This window comes from Carassius carassius, chromosome 8, assembly GCF_963082965.1.
Source record: "Carassius carassius chromosome 8, fCarCar2.1, whole genome shotgun sequence".
NCBI lineage: Eukaryota > Metazoa > Chordata > Actinopteri > Cypriniformes > Cyprinidae > Carassius > Carassius carassius.
Window position 1 is genome coordinate 14,557,593 of NC_081762.1, and position 18,788 is coordinate 14,576,380.

At 36.6% G+C, this 18,788-nt stretch overlaps 2 protein-coding genes across 3 annotated transcripts in view; both read right to left on the reverse strand.

The window, feature by feature from the left end:
• Positions 1-241: 241 nt before the first annotated feature.
• Positions 242-5,761, reverse strand: jtb (jumping translocation breakpoint). Of its 2 annotated transcripts, none has more exons than XM_059556375.1 (6): positions 5,553-5,761; positions 4,607-4,796; positions 4,435-4,475; positions 4,249-4,340; positions 1,464-1,543; positions 242-1,136 (listed from the first exon to the last, which is right to left on the reverse strand). In XM_059556375.1, exons 2-6 carry the CDS (start codon positions 4,693-4,695, stop codon positions 980-982), a joined length of 459 nt encoding a protein of 152 aa, XP_059412358.1. In that variant the 5' UTR covers positions 4,696-4,796; positions 5,553-5,761; the 3' UTR covers positions 242-979. The 2 variants fall into 2 exon arrangements, with proteins under 2 accessions (XP_059412358.1, XP_059412360.1); XM_059556377.1 differs by having other exon boundaries at positions 4,607-4,799.
• A 4,410-nt stretch (positions 5,762-10,171) lies between these two features.
• LOC132145387 (potassium voltage-gated channel subfamily KQT member 4) overlaps positions 10,172-18,788 on the reverse strand; it is a 53,039-nt gene continuing 44,422 nt past the window's right edge. The window contains exons 10-14 of the mRNA XM_059556379.1: positions 16,113-16,339; positions 15,874-15,973; positions 11,960-12,091; positions 11,699-11,837; positions 10,172-11,110 (exon numbers count right to left, since the gene is read on the reverse strand). Of these exons, the coding sequence (XP_059412362.1) occupies positions 10,907-11,110; positions 11,699-11,837; positions 11,960-12,091; positions 15,874-15,973; positions 16,113-16,339 (802 nt within the window). The 3' untranslated portion in view covers positions 10,172-10,906. The remainder of the gene's footprint in view (positions 11,111-11,698; positions 11,838-11,959; positions 12,092-15,873; positions 15,974-16,112; positions 16,340-18,788) is intronic.

The following is an 18,788-nucleotide window of genomic DNA, read 5'->3' on the forward strand; positions in this document are numbered from 1 at the left end:
TTGATTTCAATACATCTCAGCCTCTTCATTTCAAGTCAAGCAGCTTTAACATACATTACAATGCAGTCTTGCATTCAATGATATAAGTACAGAGCTGGTATTTTTGAAACTGACGTTATGAACCAAGACATTTGTTCACATAATTTTATATAAAATATGTATTTTTGCTCAGGAGGGCAAAGACTAAAAGTAAATGTCAAATGAAAACAAACAAAACAAAACCTTTAATAAAGAGCACCTATAGAAGTCTCTAAAGAATGTGTCAAAACACTATAAAGTATATACTGAAAATAAGGTTTTAACAAACAGAAACTGCACATATAAGATTAATTAAATTACTGTTAATGTTTTCTGGAAGAAACATGTCGATGTTAATGTGTCAGTTTGGAGAAAGTCATCTGTGATTCATGAATGGTAGCGTGCTCCAAAATGAATGAAGCCAAATAAACAAACTCCAAAACTTTGCTATTCATTGAAACTCACCCTGACAAACAAGCCCATTGTGATGAAACACTAAATCATACATTCTTTCAAGCCTTTGACCATATAGTTCATTCTCGGCTTGAGAAAATACTTCATGTGCTTTTGGATTATTGAAAACATGCAACATACTCATATCTTGTTCTACACACATCACCTTCACAGCATTTAAAAGAACAGGTGTACACAGATCTGTACATCTTCAGTTACAAAATAGGGCCTAGGCTCCTGTCTTGCATAAAGTTTGCTGATTTGATGGGATGATCTTGAGATTCACATCTAGTTAGTTAAATCCTGCACAGAAGCAGCATCCACAAGTAATGTCAGTCTGGGGAGTTAGAGCACATTGTGCCCGTTCAGAGTTTCGTCTTTGTGCGTCCAGTAAAATAAAACCAGTGATAAAGTCTGGAAGCTTCCATGAACTGTGGGGTTATGCCCTTTGCTGAGAGTTTATAACACCAGGCCACAGGCCCATTAACATTTAATGCAGTCCGGTCTACTAAATAGACTCTATCTGTCGCCGAACCTTGTCTGAGGCTTGGCGGTCAAGTGAGTGTTGTCTAGCGACCACCAGTATTGCAAAGACAACCGTGAGAGCCAGCATTGCACCCTCAAATTTCCAGAAGAGATGCTCCTCCATTTTGGTAGAGCGACAGCTGAATCGAAAATAAAGAGAAAGAGTGAAGTAAATTAGTTCTACTTTTTACTGATTGTAAGACAGATTAACATTTGCTATTTTGCACGGAAAGAAGTGTAATGTTGTGAAAAGGAAGGGCAGAGTAACACAAAACTGACATTTAAGTTGTAGCTATTGGGAAAGCCACAGTGACTCTTCTATTAAATGTAACAAATTACCCATGGGTTTAGAACATGTAGACAAAACAACTCAATATGCTACATTTGCATAAATGTATATAGTTGGAGAACCGGCTAATGTTTTCCAAACAAAACAGGATGTATATTTTTGGTGAAGTGCCACTCACCTCTTGTATTCATCTCTGTTAGAATTGGTGCAGTTGATCTTTTCTACAAATCCTGTTTGGCTGCAGGCTGATATAGTTTTCTGTAAAAATGACAGCAGGTTTACAGGTACAGGTAAGCAGAGGAAACTTTTACATTGATTCACAAAAATGAAATGCTCAGCTGTGTGTGTGTACACAATTCATGCATTGTAGAGTTCTAGAATGTTACAAAATATTTATATTGCAAATAAATGCGGTTCTTAAGCAGCACAACTGTTCTCAACCCTAATAATAATAATAATAATAATAATAGGAAATGTTTCTTGAGCCCCAGATCATTAGAATGATTTCTAAAGGAGCATGTGATACTGAAGCCTGAAGAGTAATGGCTGCTGAAAATTCAGCTTTGCCATCAAAGCAATAAATGACATTTTAAAATATTAAAATTGAAAACAGCCATTTTAAATTGTAATATTGTAAATAACTCAATGTTGCCTCGGTTAGCATAAAATACCTTTTTTTAATTAAAAATATATAAAAAAAAATAATAATCTTTTCAGGGCTCCAGACTCATACTTGCCATTGGTTGTCCTTTGTGACTAACTTTCTCAGTTGGTTGCACGAGCACATGATTTGGTCGCAATTTTTTTTTTGCTACAATATGGGATTTATCAATGCATGCTGATGAACTTTTATCATAGTTTATAGTTAGATGGAAATGAAAGTGGTTAACATTCAACCTGTTCTTTTTATTCAGTAGGCTTTTTGTGATTTGAATTTTGTGAACAGGAGTTTCTCTTGCTGTTATAAGCCGATCTTCAGATGCTTTCACTTTTGAACTCGCCATCTTGTTTTCACGTTTTACAAGACAAAATAATAGTCTGATTTGCTAACATAATCTTCACATATTCAGGTTTAGGGAGTCTATTTACACTAAGAGCAAATCTGGTTGGGTTTGACCATTAAAAAGACACCTATTTGAGACACATGGTGATAAGATTTGACACAACTGACCCAAGTTTGAATCCACCTTATGCCATATCTTCTTACATGGTGTAAATAGAACTTAAAGGGTTAGTTCACAGAAAAATGAAAATTATGTCATTAATGACTCAACCTCATGTCCTTCCAAACCCGTAAGTCCTCTGTTAATCTTCGGAACACAGTTTAAGACATTTTAGATTTAGTCCGATGGCTTTCTGTCCCTTCATTGAAAGTGTATGTACGGTATGCTGTCCATGGTTAGAAAGAAAAACATCTTCAAAGTAGTAGAACCGGATATCACTAAACTGCTGTGTTTTGAACTCGCTCACAACAGACACGGAAGAGAAGACATAAATAAAGTCATAGTTTTTGCTATTTTTGGACCAAAATGTATTTTCGATGCTTCAAAAAATTCTAACTGACCCTCTGATGTCACATGGACTACTTTGATGATGTTTTTCTTACCTTTCTGGACATGGACAGTACCATGTAAACCGTACACACAGCTTCAATGGAGGGACTGAGAGCTCTCGGACTAAATCTAAAATATCTTAAACTGTGTTCCCAAGATAAACGGAGGTCTCACGGGTTTGGAACGACATGAGGGTGAGTCATTAATGACATAACTATCCCTTTAATGCAAATAACCACTGCCTTCAAAATAAATCCACATCAGAAGAGTTGCGTGTCTGCGAATGAAGCGGCGTTTTGAACAATCAGCAGAGAGAATGATTCAGTTACATTCATAAAATCACTGCCTGCGTCCCAATGTGCACACAATCCATCCTAAATTCTGTGTGATATTAGTCATTTTCAATACTATTTAGTGCAGATAGGATGGATAGTATGCACATTGTGATGCAGGGGCTGTTTCAAATGCATTCATGCCACTAATTTTTATTTAGATGTGTTAACATAAAAATAAGATATCAAAGTTAATATGCTCCTTACCTTAAGTATTCCCAAGTATTAAGATGAAGTTACTAACATTAAGTAATCTAACGAAATGTTACAAAATACTTTGAGAGCATGTACTTTCTAATCTGTAATGAAATACATTTTTAAAAGTAACCTTCCTGTATTTTTCACTTTTTAAGACTAAAACAAAAGATGGATTCTGTGTTATTCTTAATTAAAAAGCACAACAACAATAAAACAGCAAGATACAATGACAAACTAGCTTACAAAACGTTTATAAACAAAAATAGAATAAGATGAGGCATACACCACATACTGTATTATATACAGACTAATAAATTACAGAGCGTTAAGCAATCAATGAGGAATCAAATAAATGCTTCAATAGCATAGCATGAGATAAACAGTAAAGATAACAAGCTTTTCAAAATGAAAACAAAAAGTAAAACTAAACTTGCTGTCGTTGACAGTACCAGCATGTCCCCCCCCCCCCATTAGAATACCAACATGTTCACCTTCTCTGGTTTAAGAATTGGTTTTTTACTTTAGCTTGAAAACAATCCATAGTTTCCTCAATATTCGCGTAATTTTTTGCTGCGTGCACCTTTGCGCTCAAGCTGACGTGGCGAGTATAAACCAGGCTCTACACTCTAAGCACTGGCAGTTCAACAGGTACCACGGTTTTGTTATGCTTTTGTTCGCGTTTGATGTTTCTCATATGCAACAGAAATGGCAGAGCTTATGAATTGAACAATGCGGTGGTCATGCCAGTCCGACCGCAGACAAAATTTAGTCGCACATGAAGAAAAAATGGTTGCAAAACATGACCATTTGGTTTCAGTCTGGAGCCCTGGTTTTGAACAATTTTGAGTGTGTGTGTGTGTGTGTGCGTGTATACCCTCACCGATTGCAAACCTTCGCATGCACTGCACTCTTTAGCCACCACAAACTCCTCATGCTGCCAACATGGTGCTGTCACTACCTTTGTCACCACAACTACAAAATAAAAACAGAAGGACAATTACAAGTATATAAACCTGGTACACTTTAGAACAACATTCTTTAATTTAATCCTGCTTTTTGTAAGTACCTGCTGCCTTTACATCGCTAAGAAGAGCTGCTCCAAACACTCTAGAAAAAAAGAAAAAGAAAAGTTTAAACTTGGAATAAATGAGCATGCATGATCAAAGCTTAGTTTCACATTACTCTGCATTAGAAGAAAATAACTTATGGCAATCTGTTTAATGTTTTTTTTTTCTCACCTAAGAGACACTAAGCCCCAGAATAAAGCATGCAGGGCCAGGATCCGGGGTCTCAGACATGCCATAGGGATCCTACAGTCACTCTCCATCACTCTGCTGCACGTGCGTTTATAAAGTAACACAACTGACGTTTACTGCCGGCTTATAGCGTAAAGTTTCATCCCTCAGAGCAGTAAAACATCCAAAGTACCTGCTAAGACACACGTGAAACAAAATGAATACACCAAACGTCATATAAACACATTGCGAGGTTAATGAGACACGGGTCAATTTTTTGAGCAATCTGAAATCTGTTCCCCATTCACAATGAGTGTATCATCAGCCTGACAGGCTATTCGAAGACAGCTTCTGAAGACGGACATTATCTATGCTGTTTACGTGATGTATCAAGACACAAATAAAATGTTAAAGAAAATGGAGTACTTAAATATTTATCACTTTTGTACTATAGTGGAAACTATGCTAGCAGCAGAGAAGCTAAAAACACCGAGGAAGATTAAGTGAAGTTTGCCACTCTTCACATAAATGAAAGCGATTAAACTAATATTACAATAAAGACACACATGAAGTTACTGACAAAAACTAGCAAACGACGATAAAGATACTTAAAATGTAATGTCATTAAATAATAAACTTTTAAATTATTTAATCAAAGCAGTGTTTACATCTCAAGGGGTTTTGAGAACAGTCTAACGTTACTGAAACACACCTAACGTTAGCGTTACCGTTAAATCAACAGAAATGTAGTGTTTGATATAAAAAGGAAGGAACAACCGCCAAATAACAAATGACTTGACTTCGCTCACCGTCGACTGTGGATACATAACTTACACACATAAATACAGAAGTAAGACCGCTGATGAGCTCACGAGTTTGATAAACAGAGAAAGTGTGATGAGCTCCAACTAAACAAGTTCCACATCAGCAGGGAACACGCAGTACTCACCCCAAATCACATCCTCCGAGGACATTCCCACGAGAGGACCTCTGAAACACTTAACGGCCAGCGGTCATCGATCACTACACATAAACACAGGAATTAGTTCTGAACACACCGTAGAAATGTCTTTATTTACAGAGACCTCTAGACGAGGACCTGTCTGAAATAGTGAAGCGGAGAGGACTACGTCACAGGAGGCTTTCAAATCAGATTTAAAGAGTATCGCCCTCCAGTGGATCGGCTCTCTATTATCATGTCCCCATATCCTCTCGATATGTATTTGGATATGCATGTAGTTGTTGATATTGGGAATGATACAGTGACTTTTGTATTAAATGTAATAAATTAGGTTTAGAAAAAAACAATACAACTCATTACGCAAAATTTGCATGCATATGGTTGGAGAACCGGCTAATGTTATCTAAACAAAATAGAATATACATATTTTTTTTTGCTGGAGAGCCACTCACCTCTTGTATTCATCTCTGTTAGACTTAGTGCATGTGACCTTTTCTTCAAATCCTGTTTAGATGAAAACTTCTGTGTTTTAATTGACACATCTAGACCCTCTGCAGGATTTGTGTATGGGAAAACATTACATGTTAATTAGATTTAATTACATTAAAAACATTCATTTTTATAATTGTTATATTTTATTTTATAGGCTTTTATACGATTTAAGCGCATTCTAAAAATGTGAAAATGTAATATATTGGTCTTCATTTTGTGCATCTTGTTCTAACTAAAATAAAAAGTTTGGGGTCGGTAAGTTTATTTTATTTTTTTTTTTGAAAGAAAGAAATCACTTTTGTTCTGCAATGATACACTAAACTGATCAAAATGGATTGAAAATTCTATCAATTTACACTATTCTTTGAAAAGTATATTTACAGTTTAGTTTTATTTTTACTCTCGCCAACTAAAAATATATACAGAGCATTAAATTACTGTAAATCACTTTCGGAAATCCGCTACACCTGATTTTCATAAAATCTGGATTTATTCTTTTTTTTTTTTTTACAATCATGTCAGAGTTAAACATACATATTATAGATCAAGTTATCTCTCACATTTGCAGTTACCAATAATATTAATGAGGAAAAAAGTATAACGTAATGCCTGAAGGTTCAGAGTTCTGTTTAAAGGTACAGAAAAGTTAGAGCGTGTGTGTTCAGGAAACAAGACCTTCTGAAAACAAGTGTTTGTTTTCAAATACAGTCCAGTAGAAACAAATATGGTGAAAGAACAATGAGATTTTCAAAACGCATGTATTGGAATCTGTGAAGGTAGAAAACTCTGCTTGAATTGTGTACTCCAGTTCTGTCCATTAGAATAATAAATGAATGCCATGACAAGTGGCCTAAACGATCTCTTAGGTCAACTGTTGTGCCGTAAACACATGGTCAGTGTGCTCTTGCTATGTCAGTAAGGCATAGGGGTGCTGTATTCCCTACAATCCCCTCCATGCTGTCCGTTACCTCAACTGCATGTCATATAAAGCTGGAACCAGTCCCATAACTGCATGCATAGATATTAATGTTGAGATCATGCATCAATGCTCATCTCAATGACTCGGATTAGTCTTAGTGCTCCCTATTACTCAAGTCTTCAAAAATTGTGGCAAGTCTGTATATGGTTGAGGGTAAGGTCACGTGCGAGACACTAGGAGTGAACTGAATAATCGGACAAGAAAAATATTCTATGATAAGTATTTCTTCATGCCGGATTGATCTCTGACATATTGATCTTTAAGGGATGATGAATGTAGTCAAACAAGGCATTCACTGTGAGGTCATAACCTGGTGAAACATCGTAGGATTAAAGGGATAGTTCACCCAAAAATCACAATTCTGTCATCATTTACTCATGCTGTTTCAGATGTGTATGGCTTTAAAAGTTCTTAGCCAGGGTAGCACTGTATTTCATTTTTGACACGAATGAAAACAAGTCTTGAGGGATAGAAATACAGTGTGTTCATTCAATGGATTGTACTGTTGTTTAACAATATACTGATTGTTCAGCTGATGAAACATCTTTCTGAAAAAAAAAAAAACCTTTAAAAGAGGAAACAGCACAAAACAGTTTTGAAAGTTGCGAATTGTGAAAATGACATGATCTGGGACCATTGTGAAGACTGCAAGTCTGGTCCTCACAGTCTCATTTTCACCTGTTTTAAATTTAAAGAGATAGCTCACCCAAAAATGAAAATTACCCTTTGATTTACTCACCCTCAAGCCATTGTAGGTGTTGACTTTCTTCTTTAAGACAAACATTATTATATTAAATTTAATCAGAAGTATATTAAAATGTCCCGGCTCTTCCAAGCTTTCTAATGGCAATAATTTGTAGCATCTGCGGTGTGTTCATGAAAGAGTGGTGTTCCTGTGGACAATGTAGGTATAGTGTAAGCTCTAGTGAGAATATGAGAAGTTTTGTTTACAGCAAAGGAAAACCATGCTTCTTTTGGCTTATATCAAAGTCCATAATTTTTCTATTAATCTTTGTTTTGTACTTAGAATTTGAGGCCGTTTTGTTTTGTATTCTCCTTTGTGCTTTATTAACCTCCCAGAGATCTGTGGAACAATTTTTATGACGGATGGATGCACTTTTTTGGCCTTCAAAATCTCGACCACCATTCACTGCCATTATGAAGCTTGGAAGAGCCATGGAATGTTTTGATATAACGTCTGAAAGAAGAAAGTCATATACACCTAGGATAGCTTGAGGGTGAGTATATCATGGGGTAATATAAATTTTTTATAAACTATCCTTTAATATGATGTCTAACCTGATTAAAGGGTTAGTACACGCAGATAGCAAATTTATGTAATTAATAACGATGATTGCCCTTGATTCAAGCCTTCGGTTTACCCGCGCTCATAACACTAGCACAGAATCAGTTCAGAATCAATCACTAAAAGAATCAGTTCAGTTCAGACGCTCTGTGTGTCGGTCTGCTTCACGCTGAATCACACATGCGCAGTATCATCAGCTCCTCGGTTCTCGAATCGGACGCGTCTGACAGAAACGGTTCTTGACTCGTGAATGAGTCAATGTTTTGTTCGTTATCAGGCTCGGCTCAGTGTTCATCTCTCTCTTCACAGCAGTTCAGTCAGTGTACTGTTTGAGTAAATGAATTACTCCGGGATATTGGTTTGTTTGAACTCAGAGGGAGTGTCAGCCACATTAAAAAAGTTAACAGCTTAAGTCATTTGTGGATTAATGCGTATTGGAGACGTGAACAGTTTAAAACGATTCAGTTCGATTTGGTGAACTGAATGATTTGTTCGCGAACCGGATATCCAGACTGCTTTGATTTGAACTCTCTCACACAACAGACACGGAAGAGAAGACAATGCTGAATAAAGTCGTCGTTTTTGCTATTTTTGGACCAAAATGTATTTTCGATGCTTCAAAAAATTCTAACTGACCTTCTGATGTCACATGGACTACTTTGATGATGTTTTTCTTACCTTTCTGGACATGGACTGTAACACATGTCCTTGTCACATGTACACACAGCTTCAATGGAGGGACTGAGAGCTCTCAGACTAAATCTAAAATATCTTAAACTGTGCTCCAAAGATAAACGGAGGTCTTACGGGTTTGAAACAACATGAGGGTAAGTTATTAATTACATAAATTTGCTATCTGGGGGAACTAACCCTTTAAGGCCTATGGTCAGATATGCTGTTTTGGACCCCATTGACCTTGTACGGGCCACAGAGACCTTTTCTAAAATATCTTTTGTTTCACAGATGAAAGAAAATTTACTGCAGCTAATCAATCAACATAATCCCTTAATTAATATTATTTGGTTTGGAAAGATTGCTATTAGGGAAATGTAAATGCAAAAAATATAATTGTATATTTGTTAATGTTGTTTCCATTCACCATTAAAAAGAAGCTTCTACAACTATGAAGACTTCTGCTTTTGGAGAACCCTAGACTCTATAAAAAAAAAAAAAGGAAAATTTTTTGGTAATTGTCCAGTAATTTTACAAACATTTCCATTAACTCTAAAACACAATGCAATGTAGTGCAAAATTCAAACTACGGGTAAAACACCTGTATAAAATAAAAAATCCTAATACTGTATAGTATAGTACAGTATTAATACAGTACATTGTGCCATGTTTTTACTGATTTCTTTAACAGTGTAGAAATGTGAAAAATGTCCATCATACAGGTTTAGAAGGATATACATGACCATTTTTTGTGAAATATGCCTTTAAATCTCAACTAATTGGGAGTCTCATTTGGGGAGAAGATAAAGACTACTTTTGGTCCTCTTATTTGTTTGCAGTTACACATGCTGAATGAAGAGATGGGCTGCAAGGCAAAGAGGCTGAGGATCAGAGAGAAGAGCATATGAATAGCCTCTATAACTAACCCCACTAAATTAAAACAAACTTGCCTGAACTATTCAAACTATACACATGCACTTTAATGCTGGCTATTTCATCAAAGAATATTTTTATTTATTTTTTTGCACGGTGGGCTTCTAAGAGATGATGCAGTGGCAGGGTGCTATCGCAGAAGAGAGGGACCCAATAAGCCAAAGGGATGTGAGAAGGATATGTGAGGGTCTCACATTTTGAAGTTCACATTTTGAAGTTGGAGATGATGCTTTGGTGGAAATACTGTCCATCAGTCTATCATGCTGCATCGGTGATGCCGTTTTCTCAAAGGACATGTTAGTGATAAATAAAGGAAAAGTACTGGATGCAGTACATTCATTAGAAGCTCAGCGACTTCTAGTGGCACAAGGAGTCTATTGCATCAGGCCAAAGTGTAAGGCCAAGGCAGAGAAGGAGAATCCAAAATTCAAATTCAGTGTAAAATGCCCTGATTTCTTAGAAAAAAAGACAGAGAGAAAAATAGAATTGCTCTGCTGGCCTATTGGTTATCAAAAACTCAACAAAACCAAGAAACGATATTGGCACAGAGACTTCCAGAAAGAAATACCATCAATGAAATGTTTTGTAGCAGTCAGAGATTCATCCCCATATGTTTTGGAAGACTGATAAAAAGTGATGGTTAAAGACCACTTCAGATAAAACTCTGCCATCTACTGGAAGAAGTCCAAATGTTCAGCAAAACCTCAATAAAATCTTCATCCATGTAAGAATATTTCTCTAAAACTTTCCTGAATCAGCTGAAATAAAGTAAAAAGAACTGTTACAAATAAAAACTGGACATTGCTAAATATCAGGGCATAGTTTGCAAGGCAAGTCTAGAAAGGTTGGCCAGAAGCCACCATCCACTGTGCATAGGATGAACTCATGCAAGGATACAGCAGTTGTTTAGTTGTTGCCCTGATGCAACAGTCAGAGCGGGACTGCTGTGTGTCTCTTGGGTCATTCCATGTTGCCACTGTCTGAGTGGGAGATATTAAGGGTGTTTGCGGAGGGGAACAGGTCGCGTTGATCGGTGGGACTGTGGTAGTCAGAGGTAAAGTCGGGTTCCAGCAGGGACGACAGGGTGAAGTGGGACGAGCCCTTTTTCAGGCACTGGGAGTAGAAGTTTAGGATCAGGTCCAGCTTGTTTTCGATGGACTGCACCTGAGTAGGGGAAAAAAGAGATTAAAAAAATTAGTTTAAAAAATTTGTTTGGGATATTATTAAATATGAGAAGTTTTCAAAACCACAACTCTATTACGTGCAACACAGTGGACTGCAATATAACCAGGTGATGATGAATTACTGCCATAACATGTGAAAACTAAGCACACTAACATTGAAATACTAAAGATACCTTATAACATTAATTATAAATAGCCTCTAAAAAACGTTGATTTGGTAAAACAAAGATTTGGTAGTGGTAGGTTGTTATCGGCATGCTGAATCTCAATTCAAATTAAAATGACCTGAAATTAATTTAACTGTATTTATTTAAATTGAGTTATTATGATTTGTTTTAAATAATACTTTTAGTATTTTTTATTAATACTTTTATTATTTAAGAATTGATTAAAAAAATGTATGAAACACAGAAGGTTTCTATTAAAAACTGTTTTTAAATTTGCTATTTAAATAATTTTAAAGTATCATGGTGTACAAAATAAAAAAAACAGAAATAAATAAATAAAATAAAATATATAAGAGCACATAAGATAGGTAAAGAGATAGATATTAATATACATAGCTTACTTGCTTCTCTACTTTCACCACACGTCCCATCATGCTTAATTCGTCCATCTGTTCCAGTTCAGGAGGAGTTTTCTCCCCTTTTTCAGACCTCATTTTTTTATCTGATGGAATGGTACCTCGGCCTATGATCTGATCCACCCTTAAAAACAACAACAACAACAAAAGACTAAACGAGACTTAACAGGAAATGCTTTTGTGTAAGGGGTAAAAGCTGATGGTAGGAATGATGGCTTGTGTGAAGTTTATTTCTACTGATCAAACCTTGTCTGCAGGCTTTTGATTCTGCCCAGCATATCGAGGTGTCCAGCTGAATATTGCTCAATCACATCTTTCACATCATATGGCCGCAGGGTTTCTTTAAACTTCCTCTTGGCCACCAGGAATTTAAAAATCCTACATTCACGTGAGACACAAAAGCACTTTAGAATGACCCGGAATCAAGGCAGAATGACGTAGAAGCCTCCATGGCCTTACAGGAAAAGATAAAACACGAATACTGCAAAGTGCAAACAAAAGCAAACCGCTGTGAAACAAGTCACAAGATTAATAAGTGAAAAAAAGTTAATTACAGAAAGAGGCCTTATGAATTACACGAGTGACTCATAAACAGTCAGCACAGAGAGAGAGAGAGAGGGAGAGAGAGAGAGAGAGAGAGAATACTTCCCCCACTTCACGGCTGGTAATTATTCTGACGATGACACCCTCTTTACACAGAGAGAAAGCGTGTGCATGTGTATTGTGTAATGTAACCTCCAAGAAACCCCGGGGAAAAATGGGAATTTCTTCCACATCACTGTACTGTTGTGTTTGAAGCATAAGATAAACAACAATCTTAAAAAACAGATTTATGTCTTATTGTGTGTATTCTCTAAAGGACAATCAAGACAATTAGTTAGAAAATGAAGAAAAAATACAATTGTACAGTTATTTATTTATTATTATTATTTATTATTTTCAAATTATGCTTTCTCACGAATCAATTTAAGCTCCTTTTATTTTTTAACGTCTCCCCTAAAACTTTGACATCCTAAAAATGTCAGGTTTATAATAAAACAAACTGTTTTGTACGAACACTAATTTAATTTATTTTTTGTTTTATTAATCAATTTTAAAATGGGTGTTGCCTATCTAAAACATACTGTCCAATTAGCAGGCAAAATGTAATACAAAAATTTATGTTTTTTTTTAATCTTCTCATATGTTTTAGTGTGTCACTTAAAGGTCAAAACCTGTGCACAATAGTGGTGATGTCCCCTCCAGTGGACATATATAAAAATGAAAGTTAATGTTTTTTTTGTTGTTGTTGTTGTTGTTGGTAAAAGACACTCTTTGAAAAGTCACCAAAATATTCCTAAAAGGCTTATTTACAATAAATAGCTTTAAACACCATTCAAACACAAATTCCAAATATTTCCAATATAACAGACCAACAGTTAATAACCTTTTTTTTTTCTTTGTGATATGAGGAGAGGAAATTGTCATGACCCAAGATTTCTCTTTACAGTTCATCAGGACAGTGGCATCTGTGGTGTCATAGAACAAAACATAACAAATATATATGCACCCGTATGATAATTCAGTAGATCTCTGACTTTGACTGTTTGTAGGCACAAGCAGCTGAAAATGTACTAGACATCATTGTTTGCATCAGAGTATGAGCAGAAATGCCCTTGACCGCCAGTGCTTAATTTTTCTCCTAAAGTGTTTTTCTTTTCCCAGTTGTTAGTCAGAGACAAGTTAGCCCTCTCTAAATCAGCTCTGATCTTTACTGTCACAGTGCACTATCAAGCCTTGCTGGCTCAACAGAAAACAGAACATGGGAAAATAGATCCACTCAAACTGTCATACTCCGGTGATTTTCTAATCTCACTCACTGTGGTTATCCATCAAAGCAAAGAGGATATCCTGTCTTTAGTATAGAGGCATTTTATGTTGGTATAAGCTTCAGTTACGGAGAATATCTGTTCTCAGAACACATGCAGGAGAACCGTTCTTCCTCATCTTCCAGATTCATTAGCAACCAGCAGGGGGGGAACCGAGCTAGGAAAGAATTCTTCTAGTGCTGGTTAATTCTACATAGTACTGAGGAGGATTTTTTAATTTTATTTCATTGTTTCGCAGGAACAGCTTGCGTGTGCAACAGCAAATGTTGAGCTGTGCATCTCTGCCCGGGTGATGGTGCAGTTTCAGTCGGATCTCAGAAGAAGTCCACAGCTGCTCCACAGCAGACGTCAACCTCCCCCACAGAACAAACAAGTTTCTTGATGACTCTAGAGTTTAGGCTTTCTGCTGTCTGTATATGTTTTTTTTTTCAGTTTTTAATTTTGCAGGTAGCTGCATATTTTGCCAGGGCGGGTCTCAGGTGTGGATAAAAGAGAGGGTAAGGAAAAAGAGAAGGAGAGAGGAATGGAAAAAAGAAATCCCATTTATTTCCATCCTCCAAGGGTTTCCTTAAAATGCTGACTTGCTCACTTGATGGCAATGCACTGTATGGGTGTATCATTATACAGTCAGCTTTAGAATACCCCAGTCCACAGAAGCATTTGAGATGGAATCTCTAAGAATAGCTGCATGCACAAATATCCCCCTTCATCATTTATCAGAGGTAGGGATAAATGCAAAATAACATTCAAACACACAGGAATCGTTAAATGAAATATTTTGAGAATAGAAAATATTTTCTTGTGATCAGGCAGACAATCATTTGAACGCTTTTCGAGGTGTGCTCACCCAAAACCAGGAATATAAATTACATAAAATAAAATATTCCATTTTAAATCATTATTAGACTATAAACTGTGCAGAAAGTAACTCAAAGTTTATTTGAGGGAAATCTGGTTTTAAAACATTCTACGTTCTTCTGTCCTAAGCCTGAATAGTACGCTGTACACATTCGTGCAGCAGAACACTGATAAACTGTGGGCCTTCCACAAAAGTGAAACCTCAGCACTGTGGTGAAGCTAAAATTTGCCCGTACCTCAACGACATCAATTTTATCGAGGGCTCTTATGTAAAACACAGAATCTTCTTGCCCAGATAACAGGGAATGATGCACCTGTGAGTATGCACACACCTGGAGCTCTGCTTTGAGAAACTGTTTGGGTCCTCGATCTAATCACCCATGGTATACTGGTCAGGACGTAAGGCTAGAAGATGAGCGTGTTCTCAGAAAGTGTGACATTCACAGGTGCAGTATGGTGAAGAAAGGTGAAAATATGAGATTTATGCACTACTACATACGGGTGATCCTTCAAATATATGCACGTTTTTGACACCCCTGAAATCCTGAAAAGTGAAACTTTCTTTTTTTTGTTAAAAAATTTATCACATGTCCTGTTATAAAGATCTGATACCGGCCTGAACCTTTAACTGAATTTTGGCATAATATGTTACTATACCTGTGATGCTGATGACATGTAATGACATTTTTCACATTTGCTTTTGACATTTACATTTATGATTTCATCCAAAGTGACTCACATTTGAGCTACAGGAATCTGTAGGACAAATTATTATTAGGCTAGAGCACAAAGAAGAAATTCTCTAAAATGCTTTAAAGGATGAAATGTAGTTCTTCTCACTCGAGGAGTCGTTTCACTTGAATAAACGTCACAAAAGGGGTGAAAAGATTATTGCAACTTCCTTTTCATGCTAATAAACATGTTAATAGACAAATTAAGCTACATATAACAGTGTCTACAATGAAACAAAAGCTATTAAACGTCAACTCTAGTGGTGTAGATGGTAAAGTGTGTACTGCAGTCTTTTTGATGTTCCCATAACATCCTGTACTCACTGATCTAGGAGCTCATGCTGCACTGACCAATCATAGAGAGGCCACTCCCTTCTCAGTAAGAACTTGCTAATATTTTTAGAACATCTTCTATTACTTTCTGCTTGTTTAAGCAAGAAGTAGGAACCCCAACTGAAGGATGCCATGCCCTTTATGAGTCTTAACCCCGTTTTGTCTCCATAATGGTCAACTGATGTAATTGCGCCGTGAAAAGGTCATGGCTGACAGAGCAGATTCTATATTAAGGTCCCTTTTGCAAAAGACCAACTTTTCATTCAAACTGAATGGCATGCATTGTGACATTATCTAAGAATACTTGGTCATTAAGTGAACTATAGGAAACTGTAGAGCTCTTTGGTGGTGTTTTCAACCCCTGACTCACCTAACAGCACGAATTAGGGTCTTTACTGCTGGTATCACTTCCTCCATGGCGAAATCACAGTAAGATTTGTCCTCTGTGTGCTCCTCTCCTACTCCCTCCACTATGAGAGATCAGTTCGTAATGAGAAGAGCAAAACATACATTACAGTTCAAAAGTCTGGGGTTAGTATTTTCTTTTAAAGAAATGTATGTAAATATGAATGTGAATAAAGTTAAACAGAGATGGACAGAGATGGCTACCATCTGCAGCGGGGCGTGGTTTTAGGCGAAGAGAGGTACGGAATCGAGTCCGATCATTGAAGCTCCAACTCTTCTGGACCTTGCCAGGGCTGGTGGCTTCAGGAACATTCTCCGTGCTGGGGGAATGCTGAACATTACCTGGAGGTAAAGGAGAAGCCTTGCTCCGGATAGCCTGAGAGGACCGTGAATTGTTCATCCTAATGCGGTCACGGAAGCCCATCTTCCCACTGGCAAGAAAATTAGAGGAATGATCTGATTTGGTGACAAACAAGGAAATTAAACCTTTTTTTAAACGTTCCATGATGTAAAACTTTTTTTTTTTCAGAGACTATGTTTGCTTATGTAAGAATACATTTCAATGAAGACAAACAGACAAAAGGGTTAGAAAACAGACAGATCTATCAACAGGTGATTCGTTTAATTTCATGGTCAAGTTTACACCACATAGAAGGAAAATGGCTAATTGAAGATAAGTTGCCCCGTGTGAGTTTCACGAAGTTTTATGGTTTACAAGAAAAAGAAGCCAGAATTGAGCTACATTTTAGACAATATCCTAATATTTCAATATGGTCAGGACAGCTTGTGCTAACTGGAAAAATAATCTTTTTTTTTTCGACTAAAAATAAAATAAAAATCTTTAAAACAAGATTTTCAACTCCATTTAGTTTTTTTCTGGTTTCAAGCATATTTTCAAGACAAATAAAATGATTAGTATCGCACTTGCTTGTGACTTCTTCAAATGAACAAACTTTTAGACGTATCAAAATGTTTGTTTGTATTATTATTTAAAAAGTTAAGAAAGCATAGCAGATATTGAGCTTAATGTCTTAGTTGAATGAGGGGTGATGGTGTATTAACCTGTGGCATGCCATCAAAAGGAGCAACAGTAGAAATACAAGAGCACTGTTTGAATCCATGGAACCAAGCACAAGCATGCTGAAGTAGGTATTTCTAGCTGTTAACCAAACTAAACCCATAACTTTATTGAAAATAAAAAAAATGAATAATTGATGAAAACATGCTAGAGATTTTCTACAGTCCTAGTCATCATTTCAGCTTTTCAGAAGTTGCTTTACCGCCACATATTGTCATTCTAAATCCACTTTTAATATTTCACACTTGAAATTTACAAGTGGTGTCAGCACCACTTTTACCTGTATGGACCCCTGCTCTGGAGAAGGTTTAGCAAATAAAAATAAAGAGTGTGAAACGATTCGGTGTTTGAATGTTATGACAGCCAATCATGTGCCTCATTTTCATGTGCTTTGGACAGTCATGAAAATATTGTGTGTTGTAAAATCAATCGTTTGAGACAGAAAATGTGTGAATTTGAGGGGAAAATTTTGAACGGTGACAGAAAACGTGTGAATTTGAGGGGAAAATGTTAAATGCTGATGGAAAATGTGTGAAATTGAGGGTAAATATTTGAATGGTGATAGAAAACTTGTGAATTGGAGTGAACAAGAGACTATTCTATTCTTACCTTTATAGTTCAAAAGCATTCAGAATAAAAATGTATGGTAATCTGCTTTTTAAATGAGGATGTGCAATTATAGAGCATTTATGTACACAGGTCACGTGCTGCGTTGTTCGTTTAATAAATAGCACAGACACAGCAAATAAAAATATTATCCCAGGGTTGAAGAATGTACAGTGTGAGACCTCATTTTATAAATACCCATGATTAATTATTAACCCTAGGTAAATAACGAGCATTGTAAAATGTGAAGCAACATAACCATGGGTTTAGAATGACCCACGATTAATTATTTCAAGTGTGAAAAGCTGTGGATCAAAATAGTTTCAATCTCATGCACACAGAGGTCAAAAACCTCTGTTGCACACTGCACTTCCTTTGTCAAGAGCAAACTTTTGCAACCCACAAATCTACATAAGATTACTTTTAGCATATGAACACATGCTTAAACACATTAAAATATATAAAGATCTAAGTCTAAGCATGACTCGTACATGCAGACCTCTCCTACAAAATGAATTTTTGATATTCCTGCATCCAAATGCAACAACATGTCTTAAGTGATTAAGCCTCGTTAAGTAAAAGTGACATGCATATTGAAATAAACCATGAAGAAAGTTATTCAGGTTTTTAATTACACCCGGCTGCATGGTTTATCTTTGCCCTGTGAGCTCATGCAGGCCTCATCTGTGTGCATTCAGCAGAGATATACAGTACTCTGTTCTCTGGTCAGCCTCTCACAGATTAAAGGGCAGATTACTGAGATTATTGAGCTAGTGCAGCCTTTGTCTTTCACAGTTTACGAGGAATGTAATCCAGTCACGATGACTATGAATTTCTTTTCACACAAGGCATTATGAATCTCCCAGAAGGGGTCGAGCTGCACTGGATCAGTAAGGCTCAGAGAGTTTCAGGCATCAGGGGTGAGACGGATCGTGCCCAGTGTGCACAGGCACATCACACATGGATACCTCTGTTTACTGCCAGTATGAATCCGGAAGAAACCCCTCTTTTTAGATATGAGCTGACTGAAGAGACACACAAGGCAGAGGGAGGGATATGTGAGGGGTCGTGAGGGTTAGTTGGCTGTGCCAGGACACGTGTTACACTTGTTTTTAGTGTGCATTTGCTAGAAATTGTGGGCCAACGTTTAAATTTCATATGCAGCTCAAACCAGCAGCCATGGTTCAAAATATATC

Excerpts from the sequence above, each read along its gene's own strand:
- jtb (XM_059556375.1), bottom strand. The coding sequence starts at position 4,695 with ATGGAGAGTGACTGTAGGATCCCTATGGCATGTCTGAGACCCCGGATC. Across the intron at positions 4,476-4,606 it reads TGGGGCTTAGTGTCTCTTAG|AGTGTTTGGAGCAGCTCTTC; the intron begins GTGAGAAAAAAA and ends CTTTTTTTCTAG. Across the intron at positions 4,341-4,434 it reads TAGCGATGTAAAGGCAGCAG|TTGTGGTGACAAAGGTAGTG; the intron begins GTACTTACAAAA and ends TTTATTTTGTAG.